General features: G+C 46.9%; 3 protein-coding genes across 7 annotated transcripts; 2 read left to right on the top strand and 1 right to left on the bottom strand.

Annotated features, from left to right (window-relative positions):
- Positions 1–5,675: 5,675 nt before the first annotated feature.
- ywhaba (tyrosine 3-monooxygenase/tryptophan 5-monooxygenase activation protein, beta polypeptide a) lies at positions 5,676–10,199 on the top strand. Of its 2 annotated transcripts, none has more exons than XM_084706294.1 (6): positions 5,676–5,812; positions 7,466–7,766; positions 8,118–8,241; positions 9,227–9,390; positions 9,497–9,592; positions 9,814–10,199. In XM_084706294.1, exons 2-6 carry the CDS (start codon positions 7,473–7,475, stop codon positions 9,868–9,870), a joined length of 735 nt encoding a protein of 244 aa, XP_084562420.1. In that variant the 5' UTR covers positions 5,676–5,812; positions 7,466–7,472; the 3' UTR covers positions 9,871–10,199. The 2 variants fall into 2 exon arrangements, with proteins under 2 accessions (XP_084562420.1, XP_084562421.1); XM_084706295.1 differs by lacking the exon at positions 5,676–5,812 and adding an exon at positions 5,992–6,138.
- Positions 10,200–12,367: 2,168 nt separating this feature from the next.
- tomm34 (translocase of outer mitochondrial membrane 34) lies at positions 12,368–17,006 on the bottom strand. Of its 4 annotated transcripts, none has more exons than XM_084706291.1 (9): positions 16,814–17,006; positions 16,680–16,721; positions 16,098–16,267; positions 15,830–15,929; positions 15,538–15,690; positions 15,148–15,314; positions 14,913–15,060; positions 14,656–14,782; positions 12,368–12,658 (listed from the first exon to the last, which is right to left on the bottom strand). In XM_084706291.1, exons 3-9 carry the CDS (start codon positions 16,225–16,227, stop codon positions 12,557–12,559), a joined length of 927 nt encoding a protein of 308 aa, XP_084562417.1. In that variant the 5' UTR covers positions 16,228–16,267; positions 16,680–16,721; positions 16,814–17,006; the 3' UTR covers positions 12,368–12,556. The 4 variants fall into 4 exon arrangements, with proteins under 4 accessions (XP_084562417.1, XP_084562415.1, XP_084562416.1 ...); XM_084706289.1 differs by having other exon boundaries at positions 16,632–16,721; positions 16,814–17,005; XM_084706290.1 differs by having other exon boundaries at positions 16,680–17,006.
- Positions 17,007–17,712: 706 nt separating this feature from the next.
- On the top strand, positions 17,713–22,618 carry nfs1 (NFS1 cysteine desulfurase). The gene is made up of 13 exons (XM_084706286.1): positions 17,713–18,116; positions 18,309–18,385; positions 18,533–18,649; positions 18,758–18,841; positions 19,148–19,300; positions 19,638–19,731; positions 19,875–20,009; positions 20,189–20,346; positions 20,660–20,765; positions 20,914–20,995; positions 21,098–21,181; positions 21,501–21,590; positions 21,813–22,618. The coding sequence occupies exons 1-13, from the start codon at positions 18,014–18,016 to the stop codon at positions 21,874–21,876; spliced, it is 1,347 nt and encodes a 448-aa protein (XP_084562412.1). The 5' UTR covers positions 17,713–18,013; the 3' UTR covers positions 21,877–22,618.
- Positions 22,619–23,163: the final 545 nt, after the last annotated feature.

Genomic DNA, 23,163 nt, shown 5'->3' with positions numbered 1-23,163 from the left:
ATGCACGGCCTCCAACAACCTGGTTTAGGACGCTGCCAGCTGCTCTTATAACTAAAACTGCTGAACAGTGGTACTTGTCGAAGCGTAAAGTGTAGAGCATTCATTTAGCAGATGCTTTTAACCAAAGCGATACACTGGGCAGGAAATGAAACCTGGGACCTCTTGATCTACCAATAATTGCTGTACTGTTGCCCACCCCAGACTGGAGGGGTCAGGTGCTGTGAGGGCCAGTCAGTTGACCATGGGGTGGGTGCGTGTTTTCTGCCCACCAATCAGGAACGACAGGATACAGCTCCAGCTCTACTCCAGGACACAGATGCTGCCTGCTGTTCTCACCTACACACACACACACACACACCCCTCGGCCCCTCACCCCCTGCCCCCTTCGATGTTAATTCAAACAGGGTACTGCACACCCCAGCACACTCGCCATAATGTGATTGTTGGACAAGGTGCTGCGGGTAAGCTAATCACCTCGGCCCGTTTCACTGCTCTGCCCGCTCTATTCTAGAGAGGTGTGGGGGATGGAGGGGCGGGTGGAGTAAATATTAGGACTGTAATGCAGTGACATGCAGGCAAACAAACTCGAGAATATTGTTGACGTCAGATAGATCTTCGTGCCCATATGGGGGCAGTGGAATTGAATGGGATATGAGGCTGCAGAGACTCACAGAATGTGTTGGTGGGGCTCTGGGCGCTGAGATGGAGGGACAGCTGGAGTTATGGACCAGTATCTAGTGATCAATGGCTTCTGGAAACCGATTAGCATTTTGATAAGCCCTCCAGACCTTCCAGTGCCAGAATTGCAAGCACGCCCTCTCTGCGGGAGACCATACTTAAAAACGGAATGCTGTTCTGGGCGGAATGCATTTCTTTCACAAGGCAGTTCCGTGCTTGTATCTCCCTTTAGTAAAAGTGACGCTCCACAGATTTCCTTCTCCCAGCATTCTACTCATACCTGAGTCCAGGCGCGTTCTTTATCTGCACACTCTGCAGCTAATCACAATGCTCATCAGCCGATTCCAAACACTGATTACGCGTTTGAGAAGCCGTCTGTAATTATTTTTCTGAACCACATTTATTGGGGGGGGGGGGGGGGTAGTGCATCTGTTTTTAAAGGAGCCGTAACGAAATGATCAAACAGGACAACACACACACAGGTACAGGAGGGTGTGTTAGGTTGTGGGATCAGGTGACAGGTGTCAAAGGTCATACCAATGTCATCCATTCACCAAGCACAAACGATGTTGAGAGTCCACACTGTCTATATGACCACTAAACCATAATCTGTTCATCACGTTCATTTGCTCTTCTGTACACTGTGGTTGTTTCTCACATGCGCTTCTGATCCTTCCAGCCATGCGAGGGTTAACGCTGGGCGCGCCAACCCTCCCAACCCTCTCGCCACCGGTGCCCGTTTACAGACTGGGGCCAGAGATTCGTTCCTTCAGAACATCTCAACCCAGATTTACTGAAAAATAGAGCACGGACAGTTTAGAAAGAAACTGGAGCTCCAGTCTGTTATAGCCTGCTTCTCGTACACAAACCTGCTCTATCTCTCTTTTCTCTATCTCTCTATTCTATTTTTCTATTCTATCTTTCTATTCTATCTTTCTATTCTATCTTTCTATTCTATCTTTTTATTCTCTCTATTCTCCCCCCCCCCAACTTCTCTCTCTGTCCCTCATCTCTCTCTCCCTATCTTTCTCTTTCTCTCTCTTCTTTCCCTCTGCCCCTTGTCTCTTTGTTTTATTGAGGTATGATGGGGGACATACAGGGTGTCCGTCCAGGATGTGTGTGTGTGTGTGTCTGTGTGTGTGTGTGCGTGTGTGTGTTATAGAGAGAGTTAGAAGTAGCAAAACGTCAAATAGTTTCTAAGACCCGATACTTTAATACCCCAATCCTACAAATAGACCCACACAAACATATTTTTTGCACACACACAGAGCTTCACTCCCTTGATGGTGAGACAACAGTAGCAGGTGTGTTGGTTATGTTTCAGTGGTGACCATAAGGCCCTCCTGAAATCTACTGGGGTTTTAGTTCAGCTAGGATTCTGTCAAAGCTAAAATGACCAAAATCCTGACATTTGAATGAAGCAAGTGTGTACACGTTAAAGAACATTACAATTTCAACAGTCTAGTTCGGAAAGTATGTGGTGAGCTGACTGTGAATTCAGTGTACCATCATAACGTCCTCGTTCACATCATATTAATGACATGACATTTCATTGGTATTCAACTAGCCTCATGGTTATCGTAGTCATGGCCTAAATTCGTAACCACGTTCAGATCTGTTCAGCAACAAGTTACTAAGACATGATTCTGAAGGAGGGAGGGAGGGAAAGAGGATGGAAATGAAGAAGGGATGGAAGGAGGAGATGAAAGAGGGAGGGAAGGTATGCAGCTGCAGGACAGAGGATGTTCCAGAAGCTTCAGTCAGGTCGCTATGTAGGACTTGGCTCTGGGATGCAGCTTCCAAATCAAGCTTTGTTGTCAACAAGGCAGTGATTTTACAACCAAAGGCACAGACATCAAAGGTTGAAAACAGAAACTCCATATCAAGTTAATATCTCAGCCTTTTCCATCTGCCAAATTAGGAAACGCTGCAAATGATCAGTCTGGCTGTACAGCAAACCCGTTTAAGGTTATCATACAAATCCTCCGCATTCCAAAGAACATCCACCTTCTGTCCAATCATCTGACGTCTCAAAATAGCTTGGTCCCAATGTGCGATGACGTGTGTAAGTGTGTGTATATATATATGTGTGTGTGTGTGTGTGTGTTGACTCATGCTGAAAAGTGAACAAGAGGAGACAGGCCGTAATCACATCAAATACACTGCAGCTCAACAAACACATACAGCATAGCCATGAACAAATCCAAACCACACCATATCTGACCCTAACCACAATTTCATGATGATTGTGACAGAATATAAGTGAACAAAAACAGAAAATGTACCTTTGATTAAAATGTCTTTACAAATGATGTACACATACAGTATGTTAATCAATTGTACGTGTATAGACCTAATCAATGCATGCGTGTGTGGATGACCTGGGTGTCTGGATGCGGGTGTGTGTTCATGCCGCTTACTGCGATATCAGTACGGGGTGAGTTATAATCCCCTCGGTTATTGATCAGGCTCAGAGAGAAAGGTGGACCACCGTGAATCATAACAGTGAAGGCCTTTCAATAACGTTGGCTGCAGACAGAGAGATGGATGGCTTTGTTTTAGCTAGGTTGTGGGGAGTTGAACCACCAGCTTCAACAGGGGAACTTTGTGGGCTATGTGTCTTCCATGTACACTTGAAGGTCACATTAATGGAACCTACAATAACTCTAAAATCATCATTCACTACTGACAGATGTATAAATAGAAGGTAATATAGATTCCTGCATTATGCACAAGCAGCCCCCATCTCTTTAAATATCCCTGGTATAATAATACCTGGTAATGATGTCACTGGTACGGCGGGGGGGGGGGAGAGGGAGGGAGGGGGGGGGGATTTCTCCTTTCCCCTCTTCTTCCTTCTCAACTCCTCTCCTTTGCTTTCTTCTCCTATTCCCCCTTTCCTTTTCCTCCCTATCTTGGCTGTAGAGATGACTGTCAGTTTGAGAAGTTAATGACAACATTTATAACTGCTCTCCTTCCATCTATATCCTCCTTTGGGACCAAAATAATGAGACCGAGATGTGCGTGTGCTTTGTGTGTGTGTGTGTGCTAGATTATGCAGTACTAAAATACTTAAACTATTTGGTTCATGAACAAGGCAAAGTTATTTTACCATTCTAATTTTTGTCATACCAAAACATACAGAGAATGGTACAAGTACCAAAAAAGTAGTCTTAAGCTGAGAGCGCTAACTGACTTTCAGTGCTGGGTCTTTGTGACTGACTGGCTGACTGGCTGGCTGACTGGCTGACTGACTGGCTGGCTGACTGGCTGACTGACTGACTGCAGTACAGCATCTGTCTGTTCAAACATCAATCCCACTCCTCTGAGGGGCAGACACCTGGAGATAACCATCCTTCTCTGAAATGTTAAACATTCTCATTCTCATGCTTTGGTCTGGTCTCCAATGGCAACAACATCCCTGTCAGAGTTTCTGTTGACATCGTTATTTTCCAGTCGTTACCTTGGTGATGGTAATAACTAAGCCTGCTGCCTGTTGTGGTGACATCACATGTTACACTGATGTCCAATTTTACCTTATCATTACATATAGTTTGAGGGGCGGGAGGGGGAGGGGAGGGGAGAGGGGGGTCAACTCCAGACAGCAGCAGGCCAGAGAGAGAGAGAGAGAGAGAGAGAGGGTGTGTGGGGGATAGACATCAACTCCAGACAGCAGCAGGCCAGCTAGAAGAGCCCAGCAGTGGAGCTTTGCTAGCCCAGATCTACCGGTGCTTCAGTCCCCAGTGAAGGGGATGGAAATAGAAATATTCTGGGTCATGTTTTACGGAGGACCTTGAAAAACCCAAACCCTGACGCCCTCTGCTGGATCTGCCCACTTACACTGAACTCACATCCAGAGGCTAGAGATTAGATGTTCTACTCAAATGCAATAGATTTCAGAAGAATATACTACAGCAGAGCATTATGTTAGACAAACACTAACCCAGTCAAGCCCAGGATAAACCCCCCCTTTCCTTTTAAAATGTTAAATTTGACATCTGGCCAACATGCCCTGTGACTCACTTTTGTGCCTACAGCGCCATCTGCTGGTATTTTCTTAGTATAACGCACAATAATGAAGTTTTTGGAGCAATAATAATTGGGGCACAGAGACCCTGAGTTTAGTTTAGCTTGGCACTGTGAAGATGGATGGTCTCAAGTTAAGTAGTTGTAGTTGAAAAACTGTAGATGTGTTTTGACATCAGAGACAACAAGTTGAAAGAGATTACAATGTAAAAATCCCATTGACATTAATCACATAGACAATTACACTCTGCTAATTTACTTTCATGAAATTAAAGGCCACATAACTTATAGCTACTGAAACCAATTGTATGAGTGAACTTGACATTGCACATATGCTCACAGCTATGAGGTGGGGTAATGTGTTAATCACAGCGTGCCATCACACATTGGCCTGGTTTTCATAACTGACTAGAATAACCAGAGGTGCAGGATGTGACTGCAAGGGCCCCATGCCACAATGAGCTGAGAATGTTGTGTGTGTTTGTGTGAGTGTGTGTGTATGTCTGTGGTGGGGGTAGCTGTTTGGTAGGCTTGGTGTACACCTTAGTTAAACACACCTGGGTGGCCAGTTGTGTCAATAAGTCTGAGGTGAGACGGCAGCTCACTGACCCTCCTTCTCTCTTTCCCTCCTATCCACCTCCCTCACACACCTCTCTCTCTTCCTCTGTCTTTCATCTCTTTCACACTCACAGCCCCCTCTCGATAAATCAAAGGTGTTTACTAAACACATCTGAGAATGTCATCTTAAGGGACAGGTTAAGTATGGGAGTATGTGCCACAAATGTGTCACTGCTTTGTATGGTGAACTTACAGAGATCTGTCAGCACAGCAGCCTCTGGGAAACAGTAACTATGGCGGCGCTCACTTACGTCATTCTATAGTGGTTGCCATGGTCCTCCTGACGTCAAAGTCCCTGAAAAATGCTTCAGAAACCCCGGAGTACAGTTGTCATAGATACTGGCGGGGGGAGGGGTGGGGTTTAGAGGAAGCGGAAGTGTCAGACTAGGCGGAAGTGGTACTGCCCTGAATATCCCGAGCAGCGAACGGAGGACAGCTTGATACTCCCATCGTTCAAAGAAAAAAGCAGGCTTCTAAATACATTCAAAATGTGAGTTAATATGCATAAGGTCGACAATAGTGTTACCCCCTTGTCAATACAGTTCTTTTCGGGCTAACAACAACTGAATGGTGGCCCTATTCCTTGCCTACAACGGAAGGTGCCTATTGTGGTTTGGGGCTGGGTACAAGGACTTAGGCCGAGACGTGTGATTGAATAGCGAGCCAGAGCTCACGAGCGGTTGTGTAGATAATTCAGATTAATCAGATGAGGTATATTTTATTGGTAAACTAACGCAAACCCGTTTACTGCACGCAGTAGACAGGCTATATTAGCAGTAGACAGTGGGGTACCCGTCGGTTTGGCCATTTTGACAGGTGAACAATCTCTGCTTCAGACAGTGCCTGCTTGGGTCGTCGTGAAAATCCAGATATGTTAGCCTCTACTGCTCAATCTAGCTGTATATGCTAATACTCGGTTCCTTATTCTCACCGGGTATTTCGAACTTGTCTTTGTGATTCGTCATCGATAATGTGTATCTTACTGAATTCCTATGCATGTGTTTCAATTATGTGTAGGTTGTTTTAAACGAAACAGAGCTATTTATGCGGCTAACGGAACCAGCTAGCCTGCTATCCTAACTAACGGTATCTCTCCATCTTAAAATTCCGCAAGGGAATGCGACAGAGAGGGCGTAGCTAGCCAAGTACCTATATCTTCAATGGCCTGGAATCTAGCATGCTAGCGCGCGTTAGCGACGATGCCCGTTGATAAAGAAGCGCAGTGCTGCAGTAATTTGATCTTCAGTCAACTAGCAACCACTGGCTAGCTGAGCTGAGAGTGGTAATGTTAACCAAGTAAGCAGGCTACTTAGCTAGCTGAATTAAATGTGGCGTTGAAGGATTCGATCAGGTCATATTAGCTGTCAGGCTAAATAGCCAAGTTAGCCAGCTAGCTAACACGTTAGCGCCCGCTCTATTGACTCGAGATCTGCCAATACTACTGCTTTACTTTCCTTTATTTTTGCTCTATCTTGGCCTTAAACATGATTTGCGCAATTTATAATGGGACCAAACAACCGTTCAACCACAATATTTATTTGAATTCTATCGCAGACTAACAGTATGTATGATGAAGTTAACGATGCTTCGATAGCAAGATACCCTAACTTCAAGCGCCATACATTGCAAACATGTTTGAGCAAGCTTTAATATACCACCACACGTATTTCCATAAGACAGCTTGGCTTCGTAATCTACATTAATAGTGGCTATTATTTAGTCTAGCTTCCAACTAAATTGTCTTGGGGCGTTGTCACTCACTTTCCAGTTTAATACATTGTTTCAAAATCGTTCTTTGCGGACCAGTTTTATGAAAACATGCTTTGACCTCACTGAATATATGCATAACTGCACATTTTTCAGCAAAGAGAGTGTTGTGAATATCATTACTGCACGGTGATGTGACATCCATGGATTACTTGAGCACTGCCTTGAAGTTAAGCATCACAAGCAAGCTACCACTACTACCAGGGTTTTGAGAACCCTCAGGTGCTCCATATCTATTGTGCTTTGATTGGGAGGACAACCCATAGGTTTTGCTTACCCCATCTCCCTCCTTTGAAGGAAGGATTTGTGCAGGAGAGAGGGCAGAAGGAGTCTGAATCGTCTCAGTTGTAATGTTATCTATATCCCCCATTCCCAGCCTCGAGATGGATAAGAACGACCTGGTCCAGAAGGCTAAGCTGGCCGAGCAGGCGGAGCGCTACGACGACATGGCTGCGGACATGAAGGCCGTGACGGAGCAGGGCATGGAGCTGTCCAACGAGGAGCGCAACCTGCTGTCGGTGGCCTACAAGAACGTGGTGGGGGCTCGGCGCTCCTCCTGGCGAGTCATCTCCAGCATCGAGCAGAAGTCCGACGGCAACGACAAGAAGCTGCAGATGGCCCGCGAGTACCGCCAGAAGATCGAAAAGGAGCTGCAGGACATCTGCAACGACGTGCTGGTGAGTAGGGCCCGGGGCGGAGGGCTGGTGAGTAGGGCAGAGGGCTGGTGAGTAGGGCCCGGGGCGGAGGGCTGGTGAGTAGGGCAGAGGGCTGGTGAGTAGGGCGAGAAAGGGGAGATCAGGTGAAAAGGAAGGGGTGGGGTAGAAGGGGCTGGTATGGAGTTGGGTGAGTTGCAGGGGCAAATAGGGTGGTATGCATGGTTTCAGTTCCGGGCAGGGACACGTAAAGGGGCGGACAATAGCAGATGAAACCTGGACGTTTTAGCACAGAGTTGTTCTCCCTGCAGCCCTTGGTCTCCCTCTGGGCCAGGGCATCAGCTCAGCAACGCTGACAGTCTCCCTCTATCCCAGCGCCTGCTTGACAACTTCCTCATCGCCAACGCGTCCCATCCAGAGAGCCGGGTTTTCTACCTCAAGATGAAGGGAGACTACTACAGATACCTGTCTGAAGTCGCCTCCGGAGAGTCCAAGCAAGGTAAGCTCGGGCTCTTTTCCCTCCCTCCCTCCCTCCCTCCCTCCCTCCCTCCCTCCCTCCCTCCCTCCCTCCCTCCCTCCCTCCCTCCCTCCCTCCCTCCCTCCCTCCCTCCCTCCCTCCCTCCCTCCCTCCCTCTCACATCCCTCCCCTTTATTCTTCTTCTCCTCCTCTCACATCCTGTCTTTCTCCCTCCCCCCGCTCCTAGTTTTCCTTATAGCTTCCCCCTAGTGCTGCATGTAATATCTGGGTCTGCTCGTCGGGCGGGGGGGGGGGGGGGTGTGGGGGTGCGATATGCAGCCAAGGGTGGAAATTGACTCTTCGGTTCACTAGCTGTAAGACAAATCTTTTTTCACGAGCATTAAAATGCTCAAGGTGTCTCCTAAAATGTGTCTGTAGTTGTTCATCTAGTCACTTTACTTGTTATGAATACTTAAACATTTTGTTAAAGATGCCTAGAAATCCTTTGGTCGAAGGGCTAAGTGCCACTTTGGCAGATACGCTTAGCAAATCAGTATGCCAAAATTAAGACTGCATCGTGCTTGTGAGCCTTCTTTTAGTCAGACCAGTGAGTCTAAAGGAGAAAAATTAGGAAACAGCCCAACTCAACCCCATTTCCAAGGGGCACTTGAATACCAGCCGTGGGCATGTCACAACACCCAAGAACAGTCAGGGAGTTGATGAGGACATCTGCTGGAAGGTTCTGCTTTGTGCTGTAAGGATAGAGCTATGGGGCACTGTAGTACCCCATAGTATCAGTATCACCATCATCATCACAGCAGCATCTGATGCTCACATGATGCTCCCTCACTGCAGCTGGGCTGTGAAGGCATTCAGGGCTCTCGTTGATTATCACACTACCAGCTTCCCCCTTAAGCTGGGCTGGGCATTGTCAATTGCTTCTTGTTGGTCCTTTAACCTTGTTCCCTTGCATGGAGCCAATTTGTGGCTGGTGTTCATAGCTCCCTGTGTTGTGATTGGTTTGCAGCCACAGTGGAGAACTCCCAGCAGGCCTATCAGGAGGCGTTTGACATCAGTAAGAAGGACATGCAGCCCACACACCCAATCAGGTTGGGCCTGGCTCTCAACTTTTCTGTCTTCTACTACGAGATCCTCAACTCCCCCGACCAGGCCTGCACTCTCGCCAAGGCTGTACGTAAATACGCACACACACACACACACTTTACTCTCTTAATTACTCATAATTCTTCTTTCACACATAAATACAAGCGCTCCCTGTCTCCTCCCCCTCATCCAGGCTTTCGACGAGGCGATTGCAGAGCTTGACACCTTGAACGAGGACTCCTACAAAGACAGCACCCTGATCATGCAGCTACTAAGGGACAACCTGACTGTGAGTCTGACCTCACACGCACACACACGCACACACACTGCACTACACATCGCACCACTGCAGCCATACTACAGCCCAGCCCATGGTTGTACACTCTACCACACGGCCGCACTACATGAGCTCCTCTGCTGAGGTGTTTTCCTGATGATGACCAGCAGGATTGTGTGCCTCAGGTGTGTGAAGCCTCTAATGTGTCTCCTCTTCTCCCCCCTCCTGCACAGCTGTGGACATCAGAAAACCAGGGTGACGAGGCGGATGCAGGCGAAGGAGAGAACTAAAGGCGTTGCACTTCACTGTTAATCCACCCCCCATCCTCCCGTCCCCCCGTCCCCCCCCCGTCCCATCCCCCACACACTCCCACCCCTTTCTTCTTCTCTGGTTTCTCTCTCTCTTCCTCCTCTCGTACACATATACAGCCCATAACCCTGCTCCGCTCAGCCCCCCTGCCCTTCTGTATGACCTGCAGCAGAAATTGTACCTGTCCCGGCAGACTGACAGACCGGGAGGCTCACAGGACCAGTCACCATAGGGAGCATTTAAACCAGACAACTTGCCCTCCTCCCCCGGGTTGACTAGTTGAGACCAATCCCTCCGCGCCCCCCCCCCCCCCCCCCCCCCCCCCCCCTTTATCCCCCTCCACCCTTCCCTCTACACTTTTCCCTCCCCTTCCCGCCATTTCAAAAGATATATGTTCTCTCACCTAGCGAGTTTGCATCAATAGAAGCCCTCTTTTTTGCTTTCTTAGTGTACTGGCCCTGGCTGGTTTTATTCATAAAAGGTTATTAAACTGTACCTTTATTTTCAACCAACACTGTGATGCTTAGTTTTTCTCCACATTATCACGGAAAAATAAAACAATCTGGTCGTTAAAAGAAAATGGAGGACTGTTTGGTTGTAGTGGCAGTGCGGTCCTGCTGTGAGATCATACAGAATGGTAATACAAGGCTGTATTGTGACACTGACAAATGCAAACACACTGCTCTGCTGCTCCTTCCTGCGTCGTGCTGCTTTCTGCATCGAGGTCAAATGAAGAAAAGTGACCCTCAAGGTTAACCCCTTTCGTAACTGTCCAGGGTCTGAATAAAAAAAAAACGAAAGACTGAAATAAACTTTTAAAAGAAAAACGAAAAGAAAAAAAAACACATTCCACAGGAAGTTTTAATAGCAGTAAGATTCTAGACCTTAACAGACCAAGCAGGTGTGCTCCCATGTCCAGACCTCCTCCATCAGCATTGTGAGCCCAGCTTGGTCTTTAATGTTAACCTGCTATCCCTTTTTATTGCTTTATGTAACAATGACTCACACTTTTTTGGTTTCCAAAACTGTAAAATTGTAAACATTTTTAGAGGTAATTGTAAATCTGTCTTTAAAAACAAAAACAATCTTTAAATAGTTCATGTTGTTAACCTGCTTGCAAAGTAAAACACCTTAAAGCCGTTGCGTTAAACTTCTTGTTTGTGTTTGTAGATGTTGGTTTTTCAAGCTTATCTTGAAGGCGTGACGCTGACTGTCCTGAGTGTCTCCTCCTGGGTGCGCCTCCTGAGTGCGCGCTGTAGCCCCTCCCGAGGCCAGCACAGCGGGCCCCTCCTGGGTAGCTGGAGGTGACGGGAAAGGGGGTCCAGCGTGAGGTGGTGGTGGAGGAGGCAGGCTGTCAGACCAGTCAGAGGACAACATCTGCTAGTGAGGTCTGGGGCAGGGCAGGGCAGGGCTGGCCCACACGGTTAGCTAGCTAGCTGGAGCCACTCAGTGTCACAATACCCTGCCAGCACCATCACATTCCTGCTAGGTGTAGACCCCATGTGTCTCAGTCCCTCTCTGCTGGGGACAATGTTTCATGCACTGAAAACTAAATACATCCCCTCCCTCTCTTTTAGCTGAACAAATGCCGGTTATTCTACGCTTGATAAAAACAAAAAAACAAATGCAGTAGTGAATGTGGAACCGAGCCTGTCTGTATATCTGGTATCTCCAATTGCTTTGTTTTTACTGACCAGTATTCTGCCTAAAGCTTGCTTCTGTGACGGTTTTCTTGCTTAGCGCGCACGTGGTTGTGAAAATTTAGACTAGCTTAAAATAAAATAATAAAATGACAAAAAAATACAACCTACCCAGGTTATTGACGTAATATTAGATTTGTGTATGTCTTTTAAAAACAGTTCTAGTTTCACCTTACATGTTATAATCAGGAAAGTGTAAAAGACAATTTAAAGTGAAATAAAAGTTTTATCAGTTCCAAATTTTCCTGTTCTGTTTTTTTGATCCACTGATTAGTTTGTCTGGCAGATACAGTTTCAAATCATAACAAATATGGATATCAATAACACTAACAATGAAGAAGATATTTTATTGATTTTAGACATGTCACATGTTCTAGAAAACGACGTATCAATTCTACATCCTCTGATTCAAGCTGAGATTCGTTAAAGATTCCCAGTCCTGTGCACACTGACAGGGGTCTCATGCAGTTGAGGGTCACACGGTGATTGGACAAGGCCTGGGGCCGCTCTTACACTTAACCCCATCAGACCCCCCCTTCCCGCCCCAGAGAAAAAAAGTTTCACGCATAATAAAATAACACGAAAAGGAAATATTTCTCGGATCGGTGTTCCCCCGCCACCCCCCCCCCCCCCCTCCCCCCAACTCATGTTAGCCAACCCCAGTCCTGGTGTGTGTAAGAAGAACCAAATACATGAATATACGGTACGTGTTTAAATAAGCAGGAGGTTGGCAGTGGCCTGCTGCCTCTGTCTATGTGGAGCAGGCTGCACAGAAGGAGGACTGTCCACAGGGGACCCCCCCCCCCCTCCATACACACACACAGGCACTTCAGGCTTAGACACCCGGGGACCCACCCCAACACTCTACACCGGCTTCTTAAGAGGAGAGGAAAAACAAGAAGGAAGGAGAAGAAGCCTCTGCACCATATTGAGACAGGCCCCAAACCCCCAAGTGCCGGTCACGTGATCACTTCCTCTTTTGAACTTCCTGGAGCAGGTTGAGAGCGGCTGTGTTCTGTGGTTCCACTCTCAGAAGGCTGCTCAGGTCTTCCACACACGACTGGTGTTCCTGGAGGGGCCACAGGTGATCACACGTCAGAACAAAAACAAGTAGATATTTACATGGACCCAGTGGTCTGAAGTCTAAGGCAACCGACCATACACTCATCAATTACTAACCCCCCCCTTTCTTCACCTACGTCTATGTTATGGCAGAGAAAGCACAACAAACTTGCTAATCAAACTGAACGCTTGTTCAGATACCACTTTTCCACCAACACGTTTTGGGTGCTGGTTAGGAGCCGGTGCTTAATCTTGAACCAGTTATTTCTCTTTCGACAGCCTGAGACCCGGCTCCAAACCAGGAAAAGTGGTTCGTAAGTAGCACCATTTCGGAGCTGGGCTAGTCTGGGAACCAAGTAAGAACTGCTTGCATCAGGGGCGGGGTTACTGTGACCAACAAGACAAGCAGAATCCTTTGACTGCCATTGCTGTACATTTTTACAATTAATATTTCAGCTAAACGGTACGTGTAAATCCAGCCTGGCTCTGACCTTCTAGGTACTTCCGCTCAATTTTGATTTTGCTTCTGTACTGCATGTGGAAATGAGGTACACAAGTCAGATGTCTCAGGTTAACTTTCTACCTGTCCAATCAGCGAACAGAGGGAGTGGCTGAGAACAATGACGTTGATGTCGTGAGCTAGTTTGTGTTGTAGTTCCGTAATGGCGGCGCAGAAAGATGTGAGTGAAGCCACATTCGGCCCGTTGTGGTAACGCTGCCAAATATCCATAAGCTAAAGCCGGAGCAAGAACAAGTTTTGCTGAGTTTTGTTGGTGGCCCTCCTCCCCACGGGGTTCAAGAACAGTTTGATTTTCCAGCTACGGCAGCTAGCTCTGTTACAGTAGTGGTGAAGGAGTTGGCTAAGGCGAACACTAGCGATTAGTTATGGCAGATCAGAGTGGCTCTAGGCAGATCCAATAGTTTTAAACTTCAGAGTACCCGCCTACAAGGAAGTTAACGCTTGTCAATGGAGCGAGCCCAGACTCTGTACAAATAAAATGTCCAAGAGTCTGGTTAGGACCAGGCTACGTGTAAATCAGCATCCGAATTAAAATGTGACAAGAAGTGGGCAGTGTAGTTGCTGAAAATGTGCTTATTTTATTGATGGAATGGCTAATTTAGTCAGGTGGCTGAGCGGTTAGAGAATTGAGAATCGGGCTAGTGATCAGAAGGTTGCCGGTTTGATTCATGGCTGTGCCAAAATGACGGTGTGTCCTTGGGCAAGGCACTTCACCCTACTTGCCTCGGGGGGAATGTCCCTGTACTTACTGTAAGTCGCTCTGGATAAGAGCGTCTGCAAAATGACTAAATGTAATTTGTAAATTGGCGCCGACTTTTCGATAACTTAGCTAGCATTGCAGTGCAGACACTAGTTGCTGCATTTGATCATAATCCAATCCAAATGAGTGAAATTACAAACAAATGTTACATGCGATTGAGCCTATATTTAACACAAATGTAATACACAAGCACTATATAGCATAACTTTATAAAATGTTGTGCTGATAATGTCAGTGTTGTCATACTGCTGCGAGTCCAAGGTATTGCGCAATAGCCAAGAACGCATCTCGGATTGATAAATAGCCTTTAGAAGGGCCCTGCTTTATGTTTTTGCACTGCCGCGCTAGCGTTGCTGGGAAAGATGAGACGTATACAGTGACGTAATGACGTGGCTCTGTGGTGGCTCTCTAGCCCGTGGAAAAGCAAACCGGGTCTTAGAAGGGTAGCACCAGCTCCGAACTAGTGTAACCAGTGTGAATCGGTGAAACTCACTCCTCAGGTGTGTGACAGGCCACCTGCATCAATGAATAGCTAGCTTTGCTTTGGCGTAGCTGGTAGTGGTTGCGCTTTGCAGTCAGAGGTGGCGTGTTTGAGGCCCAGGCAGGGACAAACAAATGGTCCATAAAGCCTTCTGACGGAGCAAGCCCACGTCTGTTACACCCCCGTTACACTAGCTCCCGGTTCACTTTGGTGGAAAGGGGGTAAGTGTGTCGCGGCTCTTACCTTGAGCTCCTTGTAAGCTTGCGCCCTCCTGTACAGAGCCTTGATGTTGCTGCTGTCCAGACCAAGGGCCTCGTCACAGTCCCTCACCGCCTCTTTATACTGCTTTACTGAGATGTAGCACAGTGCCCTGAGGGAAGGAACACACACACCCACCCACCCACCAGGGAGGAGCCGTGAGGTGAGGCGTCACTCAGACAACAACGCAATGGGGAACTTGGCGGGTCTCTCCCTGTACTCTACTCTCCCACCTCTCCTACCTGTTGGTGTAGGTGGTAATCTCGGCAGGATTGTGTTTCAGGCTCTGGGTGTATTTCTCGATGGCTTTCTTGTGCTCTCCCTTCTTCACAAAGGCATTGCCCTCCTCCTTCAGAGCCAGAGCCTTCTTCACAGCCTCCTGGCTCGGGGCTGAGGGGACAAGAGACGCATTATCACAGGGGGCTGACAGGACAGGCATTGTGAAGCGGGAGGGGGGGGGGGGAGCAGAGAGCCCACCTGGTTTGCTGGTGGCTCTGGTGCCGTTCTGCTGCGACGCTGCAGCTACAGGGCTGGAGGCCTGGGCCTGAGCTTGTCGCTCTCTGACTGCCAGAGGGACAGTGGGGAGGGGAGGCAGCTTCTCTCTCCATGAGGGGCCATCCACCTCCGTCAGAACCTTGGTCATCCTGGACAGACACACAATCGTCAATACTACTACCATCGTCGTCCTCATGACCATCACCATCCGCCTAATCATCACAATCTCCGTCATCAGCCGCCATGGTCGCAGGGTTAGTGTGGTACCAAACCACCTCTGCTACCAGGAGAGCGAGGACCCAGTCTAAGGTCTGCTTAGTCTGTATGTCATCATACTGATGGATCATACTGTAGCAGTATGATGTAACATACCTGTTAGTTCCATCAACAGCCGCAGGGATGTTGTTGTCAACCAGCAGGGCAGTCTTGTAGTCGACGTAGGCCAGCCTGTACCTCTCCAGAGCCTCGTAAGCAGCTGCTCTCCTCAGCAGTGGCTTAATGCCAAACGGAACCAGTTCCAGGGACCTGCAACATGCACACGTTTAGGGCCTCTTAACATTTGGGGTCCTACACCGAGTAAGGATAGGTAGACAGTTTAGGGAAGCAGGGAGACACAGGAAGGACTTAGGAAGGAGGGTGGCCTACGGAGGCAGGAAGTACTCACACTGAACAATCCTTCACACAGTCGGCACAGTTACCATCCTTCAGGTAACTGGCAGCACGATTGGAATACAGAATACTCAGGTCATCAGAATTCTTCTTCCCTAGAAGATATGGTTGGAGTTGAATTAGACACCATTGGTCAGACACCATACTCACTTCACTCATACCTTAACTATTGTTAGCTCATTCATGTCAAAATGATGTCAATATGGAATATGACTAGTCGTTTCTACACGCAGACACCTGCCCGACCGGTGTGGTTCTCTTACCGGATTTCTCCACCTCCTTTATGGCTTGGCTGTAGAGGGCGGCAGCCTCCCCGTACTGGCCAGTCTTAAAACATTCGTTTCCTGCCTGTTTCAGGTCAGTCCACGACTGTGAACGGCGCTTCTGAGGCATCCTTGGCTTGATTAAGGCTTTTGTTGAGTCTTTGTAGTTGCTGAGATTAAAAAGACGCACTATGATTCAGATAAATGTCGTATGACCAAAATGCCGGGTTAAGCATGACTGGACCAAGAAAATGTAGATGGCTCGCTAGAAATCATGTTGATAAGCAAAATCATGTTCCTTTGCCAACATTCACCACAATCTAATTATTCAGTTTTCAAGAATGTTGTATAGCTAGAGCTAGCAAGATAATCCAGCCAGTTACACGCATTGTGTTGGAAGTGAGCTAGCAAGTTACCTGCCCGGCTAAGTAGCTTGCTAGCTGCAGCTGTCCTTATCGTTTCGTTTGTCAGCCGGCTACAGAATTACTGCGAGCTAGCTAGGTCTAGGCTAACTAGCCTAGCACGTATACTTACCGGTTCCTGTGTCTGTGTGGACGGTGTTAACAGCCAAGTTGTACTTACAGCTATCAGTTGTCTCTAATCAATCACGTCAGGGCAGAATGTCTATGAAAATATTATTGTTAAGGTTTGTCCGTTGTTGCAGTAGCTAGTAAATGTAAATTCTATATGACCACCTAGGAACATCTCGGACTTACGTTCACTGCCTGGACAAGACGCACGTTGAGAAGCGGACTCAGGCGGGCTCTAGCAAATTCTTCAAGCAGCCAGAACGAAGTCAGAAGAGGGTGTTGTGTTTCACTTTTCAGTTTCGCTTATTCCCGGCTGGGGCAGTGGTGTTTCCGATTCGCAGTTCGTTTCTTTATGGCAACTGAATTCCGGTCCACCTTAAATCCATCGCATATTGAAAGCTTTAAAACGAATAACCGTTAATAATATATTGAAAAGTAGCTATCTTTGTCATAGGCATGCGGTATTATTTTTTATATATATAAAAAATACTTTACTAGTGCACGTATTTGCCTTTTAGAGAGTTAAATGTTCAGGGTTAAATTGCAGCCATTTTAGTCTTGAACAGTCGTGATACTGCAAAATGTTTAAAAAGGTATCCATTTATCCAAAAATAGCGATGACTTTTGCCTCGGAAGTGTAACTGTAAAATTGTTTCAAGAACAATCATTGAATAGGTAGGTTGTGTAATATGCCTTACAATATGATTAATACTCTGCCTTTCAAGTCATTATGAAGAAGCAGTTACATGGTAGACATATACTGTAGAAAACACCACACACAGTAGTGTGGATGGGCCCTTGAATGACTTAATGTTACATAAACCTTACACGCCAGTCTTTCCTGCCTTGTACTATCCTGCGAACCTACTGCAATCTGCGAGCTCATGTTTTATTTGCGAATTGGTCTGACGCCGCCAGGAGAGTGGAACCACGCAGTATATGTAACCTCGAAATCCAATTGGTTTATATTATAAACTTCCGGGAAAACTCTCTCAGACCACGCCTCTAAATTCACCAAAACACTGAGAATGGACCAATGAAATGACCGACTGAGCCGCGTTTAGCAAACCCTGCGTGTCCTTCTCCCATCTTGTGTAAGCGTTTACCAAGTGGTTACGACAGATACGATCCAGTCGATAACAAACCATGCTGTGACATTGCACAGTCTCGTTGAAGCTCACACTTATAAGGATTTAACTATCTCTGATCCAGGCGACTGCACTTTTAAGAGACAGATACGTCCATACATTGGAAATCTAGCCATATACATCCAGTGTTCTGGGTCTTGGGCTAAGGTTAACTTTTTCTCGCTGTGTGAATCCAGCGTGCGCGTTACTCTGCATTTCAGGAGGTTGAAGATACCTAAACAAAATAAATACATTGAAGATGCTGAGCAACACAGTTACCTCCAAGCTCCTTGGGTCGTTGCGAGGATTTCTAAGTCACCGAATGAGCTATGCTCAAAGTGCTGCCACTTCTGCTGAAAGGGGTAAGATATGTTTAAGGGTAGCTAGTCAAGCTAACTTGTAATAATCCCATGATGGCGCAGTTAGCTCGATGTTTAGCTGTTGTTGCCTTCCTAATTAAGTAGGAACGGTATGATTTATTGCCGACAGTCAGTTCACTATTAGTTATTTTGTATCGTTTTGGAAAGTTTTGAGCATTATTCTTGCTTTGGCAGAGATCATTAAAAGTCGTGAGTTGGAGAAGGATGAACTCCGACCACTCTACATGGACTTCCAAGCCACAACACCTATGGTATGATTTTTACTCATAACTATCTTTGTAAGTAATGACCTTGAAGTATGTATTCATCTGTCTGTTTTGTTACCCGAACATTGCAACTAATGCGATTGAAAGGTGGGCGGGTCTGTTAAGTAGTTATGGTTCTGTTTCCTCTCAAAGGACCCCAGAGTTCTGGACGCCATGCTTCCCTATCAGGTCAACTACTATGGCAACCCTCACTCCCGAACACACGCTTACGGATGGGAAAGTGAGAGTGCGATGGAGAAAGCCAGAAAGGTGACCAGAGTCTTGAGTGGAGATCCCATCTATGAACCCATGTTTATCAACTGTGCTCTGTTAGCATAGCCTGAGCTAACCTGTAGTGTGATGTAATCTCCCTCGTAGCAAGTAGCAGACCTGATTGCTGCAGATCCCAGAGAGATAATATTCACCAGTGGAGCCACTGAGTCAAACAACATGTCAATCAAGGTAGGTCTCCTCCTTGCCTACTCTTCCTCTCCTCCTCCCCCTTTCTATCTTCCTGTCTCCCCATTCCAACTTTGCCCTCTACAGGCTAAGGAGAGGTAAGAAGGATGAGGCCTTAGAGCGAGGGTGGGGAGGGTAAGCTAATACAGACACTGCCTGCCATGTGATCAGATTTGGCGACGGTGACCAGCTGAAAACCTTATTGTTCTCTGCTCTGGGTTTGTAAACCAGTTCCAGTTAGAAAAATCTGGAAAAGAAAAGGCTGCTGGGTGGTTGTTTATTTTCTCTCCCACCATGCTTTTCCCCCAGGGCGTGGCTCGTTTCTACAAAGCCAAGAAAAGGCATGTGATCACTACTCAGACGGAACATAAGTGTGTTCTAGACTCTTGCCGTGTCCTGGAGTCGGAGGGATTCAGCATCACCTATCTCCCAGTCAAGACCAATGGACTGGTTGACCTCGAGGTGAGGTTTGACTGACTCTTGACCCTAGCCCTGGCCTTTACAGCCCCGGTTTTACACCATGAGTGTGTAGTGTAACTGTACTGTGTGTTAGTGTATGTGTCCAAGTTTGAGTTGCATATGTATGTGCGTCAGTTGGCTGAGCGGTTAGGGAATCGGGCTAGTAACCAGAAGGTTGCTGGTTCGATTCCCGGCCGTGCAAAAATGACGTTGTGTCCTTGGTCAAGGCACTTCACCCTACTGGCCTCGTGGGAATGTCCCTGTACTTACTTTAAGTCGTCTGGATAAGAGCGTCTGCTAAATGACTAAATGTAAATGTGCCTGCTGTTGTGTGCTGTAGCTGCTGGAGGAGAGCATCCGTCCAGACACTAGCCTGGTTTCAGTCATGACTATCAACAATGAGATTGGGGTGATGCAGCCAGTGAAGGAGATAGGTGAGTTCTCGCCCTACGGTCGTGCAACCTTCTTCACACTACTGTGCCTGGTCTGGGTCACATTCACCTTTCGTTTAAATTCCATTGAAAGCACATTCTATCAAATTCTTGGATCGTTTCTCACGTGGCCACATCCTCTCCAGGCCGCATCTGTCGCTCCAAGAATGTGTTCTTCCACACGGATGCCGCGCAGGCCGTTGGCAAGATCCCCGTCAACGTCTCTGAATGGAAGGTGGACCTCATGTCCATCAGTGGACACAAGATATATGGACCCAAAGGTACAAACCGGGCCCAGCCTTAACCCAAAGCTAACCACCCATCTCCACTCGTAGCTCACCCTGCTTCAACCCCAACTAGTCCAGCAAGACCTATTCATAAGGACAATTTTAACTTCTGTGCCGTTCGTTAGTGACAGTTCCAACTCTCCACACTGTGTGCGAATGTTGTGCCACACCAGGTGTGGGAGCACTGTACGTGCGGAGGCGTCCGCGCGTCAGGATGGAGCCACTGCAGAGTGGAGGGGGTCAGGAGAGGGGGCTGCGCTCTGGGACCGTGCCCACTCCTCTGGCTGTTGGCCTGGGTGCTGCCTGTGAGATCTCCCAGCATGAGATGGAGGTAAGGGACCACAACCTTCCCACAAACCACCACAACTCAACACTTCTGTCTCCGGCCTTTATTGAGACTGTCAGTGTACTCGTGTATTGTGACCATGTAGGCTGTCCATTGGCTGTTTGTGTGGAAGACTATGCATCTGGGGACTCAAAATTTGGGGATTTGGGACTCAAGCAGGACAGGATGTTGAGTTTAAGCTCCAAATGTTTGTTTTCATATCTCCCGTTGACACGGGGGAAGTAAACCATATCTTGAGTTCCCAGGCAAAGTAACTCAGGGTTCCACAGCCTACATGACTGTGTTTTATCCTTCCTAGTACGACCACCGACGAGTGTCCATGCTGGCCAACCGACTAATCCAGAAAATTATGGCCGAGATCCCGGATGTGGTGATGAACGGAGACCCTGACCTCAGATACCCAGGTAATGCACATACGCTAGATGGGCACACACACATACAGTATATACTGTGTACACACACCAGGTAAAATGAAACAATAAAAATTGAATAATATGGAGCAGCAAGTACTGGAGTCGTGAGCTTTGACCCTGTGTGTTGGTTGTCTCTCAGGCTGTGTTAACCTGTCGTTTGCCTATGTGGAGGGAGAGAGTCTGCTGATGGCCCTGAAAGACATAGCTCTGTCATCTGGGAGGTAAAACAGCGCACACACACACACACACACAAACACGCACACACACACACACAGTCTGTGTACTAGCCCATGATGATGTGTGTCTCTGTGGTTCCTCTGCAGTGCCTGCACCTCTGCATCTCTAGAACCTTCCTATGTTCTGAGGGCCATTGGCACAGAGGAGGACCTAGCCCACTCCTCCATCCGGTAAGCTACCACCAGGGTTCGAATTACGGGAGGGCTTGGGGGTTTTTGACCCCCCTAAATAAGACTTGGACCCCCCCCAAAAGAGGTGAAAACAACAGGTTGGGGGGGTCGATACATTTATATATTGTTCTCCCCTGTAATCATAAATATTACTTTATGCCCTGGAGAAGAAGTTGACCCCCCCCCCCCCCCCCCGTCATTGTATAATTTGCACTCTGGCTACCACGCAACACAAACAAACACAGCAGTGTCAGTGAGACATCCATCGGAGCAGGAAGAACTGCGGCTCTCCTGTGACGGTTCGTGTTTGTGTGTGCAGGTTTGGGCTTGGCCGCTTTAGCACAGAGGAGGAAGTGGACTACACAGCAGACAAATGCATCCAACAGGTCAGAAGGCTCAGGGATATGAGGTGAGACACAAGGACCGAATGACTGTCCCATCCCTCCAGTCTCTGTATCAGCTGTCCTTTCATACCTATTCTATATGTAAATCTTCATGATTTTTACACATGCATTAATTTATACATACATTGATTACAGTATAGATTTAGAGGGAGCTACTGTGAAACTCAGCCCAGCCTGACAAGTACAGATTAATTCATTCATTGTAAATGTGCCTCTCCCTTCCTCAGCCCTCTGTGGGAAATGGTTCAGGAGGGTATTGACATAAAGAGCATCAAGTGGACCCAGCACTAGAGCCTTCAGACAGCAGCCTACTAGAACCTCCTCATATCTAGTCGGCCAGGACCATCTCCATTAGGAGCTCCTTAACACACACGCCCTCCTGTCAAGAAACACGCACAAGATTCCAACCCCTCAATCCCCCCTCCTTACCTCCCAGGTGTGAGAGCACACCAGGCTGTGGGGGATTCTATCAACGTTATAATTTTTTTTTTTCTTTTTTTTTTGTTTTTTCTTCACGTTCAGCAAAGTTTTATTGATACTTAAATGATGTGCTCTTAAGTAAAGTGGAGAATGGAATATATTTTTCTGGCTTGGCTATAGGGCCTGTCTTCTCAGTTGCGTGTGTGGGTGTGTGTGCGCGTGTGTGTGGGTGTGTGTGTGCGCGTGTGTATGGAAGTGATTGAGTGAGAGTTTCTAGGTTAATCAGATACAAATCGTTTTACTGTTCATTTATAGCCTCTGTCAGTCATGATGCAATTGTCTCCGTAAGCCATCATCACTGGAATAAGACAGGTATAATATTCACACGGACGCTCCTCTGTTCAACCCAGTTGAAGATATTTTCTCACACAAACTGATGTATTTGTTTACCCTATTACCTTCAGGACTTTCATTGCAAACGGGACAACTTAATGTACACTTGTAATGTAATGTAACAGTAATGTAAACCTGCATAGTTACATGTAACCCATTTCATCTTCCAGCTCTGGTTTTCTGGTTCCATTATTACCAATAAATAGCTAAATGCAATGACCTTTGGTTTCCTCATTCCTATGTATGTTTATTAATTTGTGTGTCACTCAATTAAAAATAATGCAACTTTTATATTTTAAATGTGCTTAGAATTATATTTTTATTTAGAGATATTGAGGATACAATACATCTAAATCCTGGGACATTAGGAATGTGATTTTAGATGGTCCGAACCCAGATGGATTGTTTTCATTCTGACGCTCAAATCCTGCCCAGAATTATCCATCTCCCCTTCACAATGTAAAACATTTTGTAGTTTAACTGACTGTAAAATATTTTTTGGGCCAGCACCTAACAACAAATAATCATGTATATAACAATAATGTCAGATAGAACCCTAATTCTAAGGTAGCGTTTGATATAAGCTTAGTGAACTCAGACAACTGTTAGTTCCACGAACTGAAACTGTCATAAAGTACATCAATTGATAAAATAAAATAAACCGGCTGATGTATTACAAAGTATTTGACCTTCTACCTAAGGAAATAAAACGGTCGGCACTCTCTTTGAAATCACGTTTCCATTTCACTCCAGCAGAGTGCGCTT

Source organism: Hypomesus nipponensis, chromosome 9 (assembly GCF_054491055.1).
Source record: "Hypomesus nipponensis isolate SF chromosome 9, ASM5449105v1, whole genome shotgun sequence".
Classification (NCBI taxonomy): domain Eukaryota; kingdom Metazoa; phylum Chordata; class Actinopteri; order Osmeriformes; family Osmeridae; genus Hypomesus; species Hypomesus nipponensis.
The sequence above is the reverse complement of the archived record's forward strand: the minus strand, read 5'-3'. Positions and strand labels throughout refer to the sequence as shown.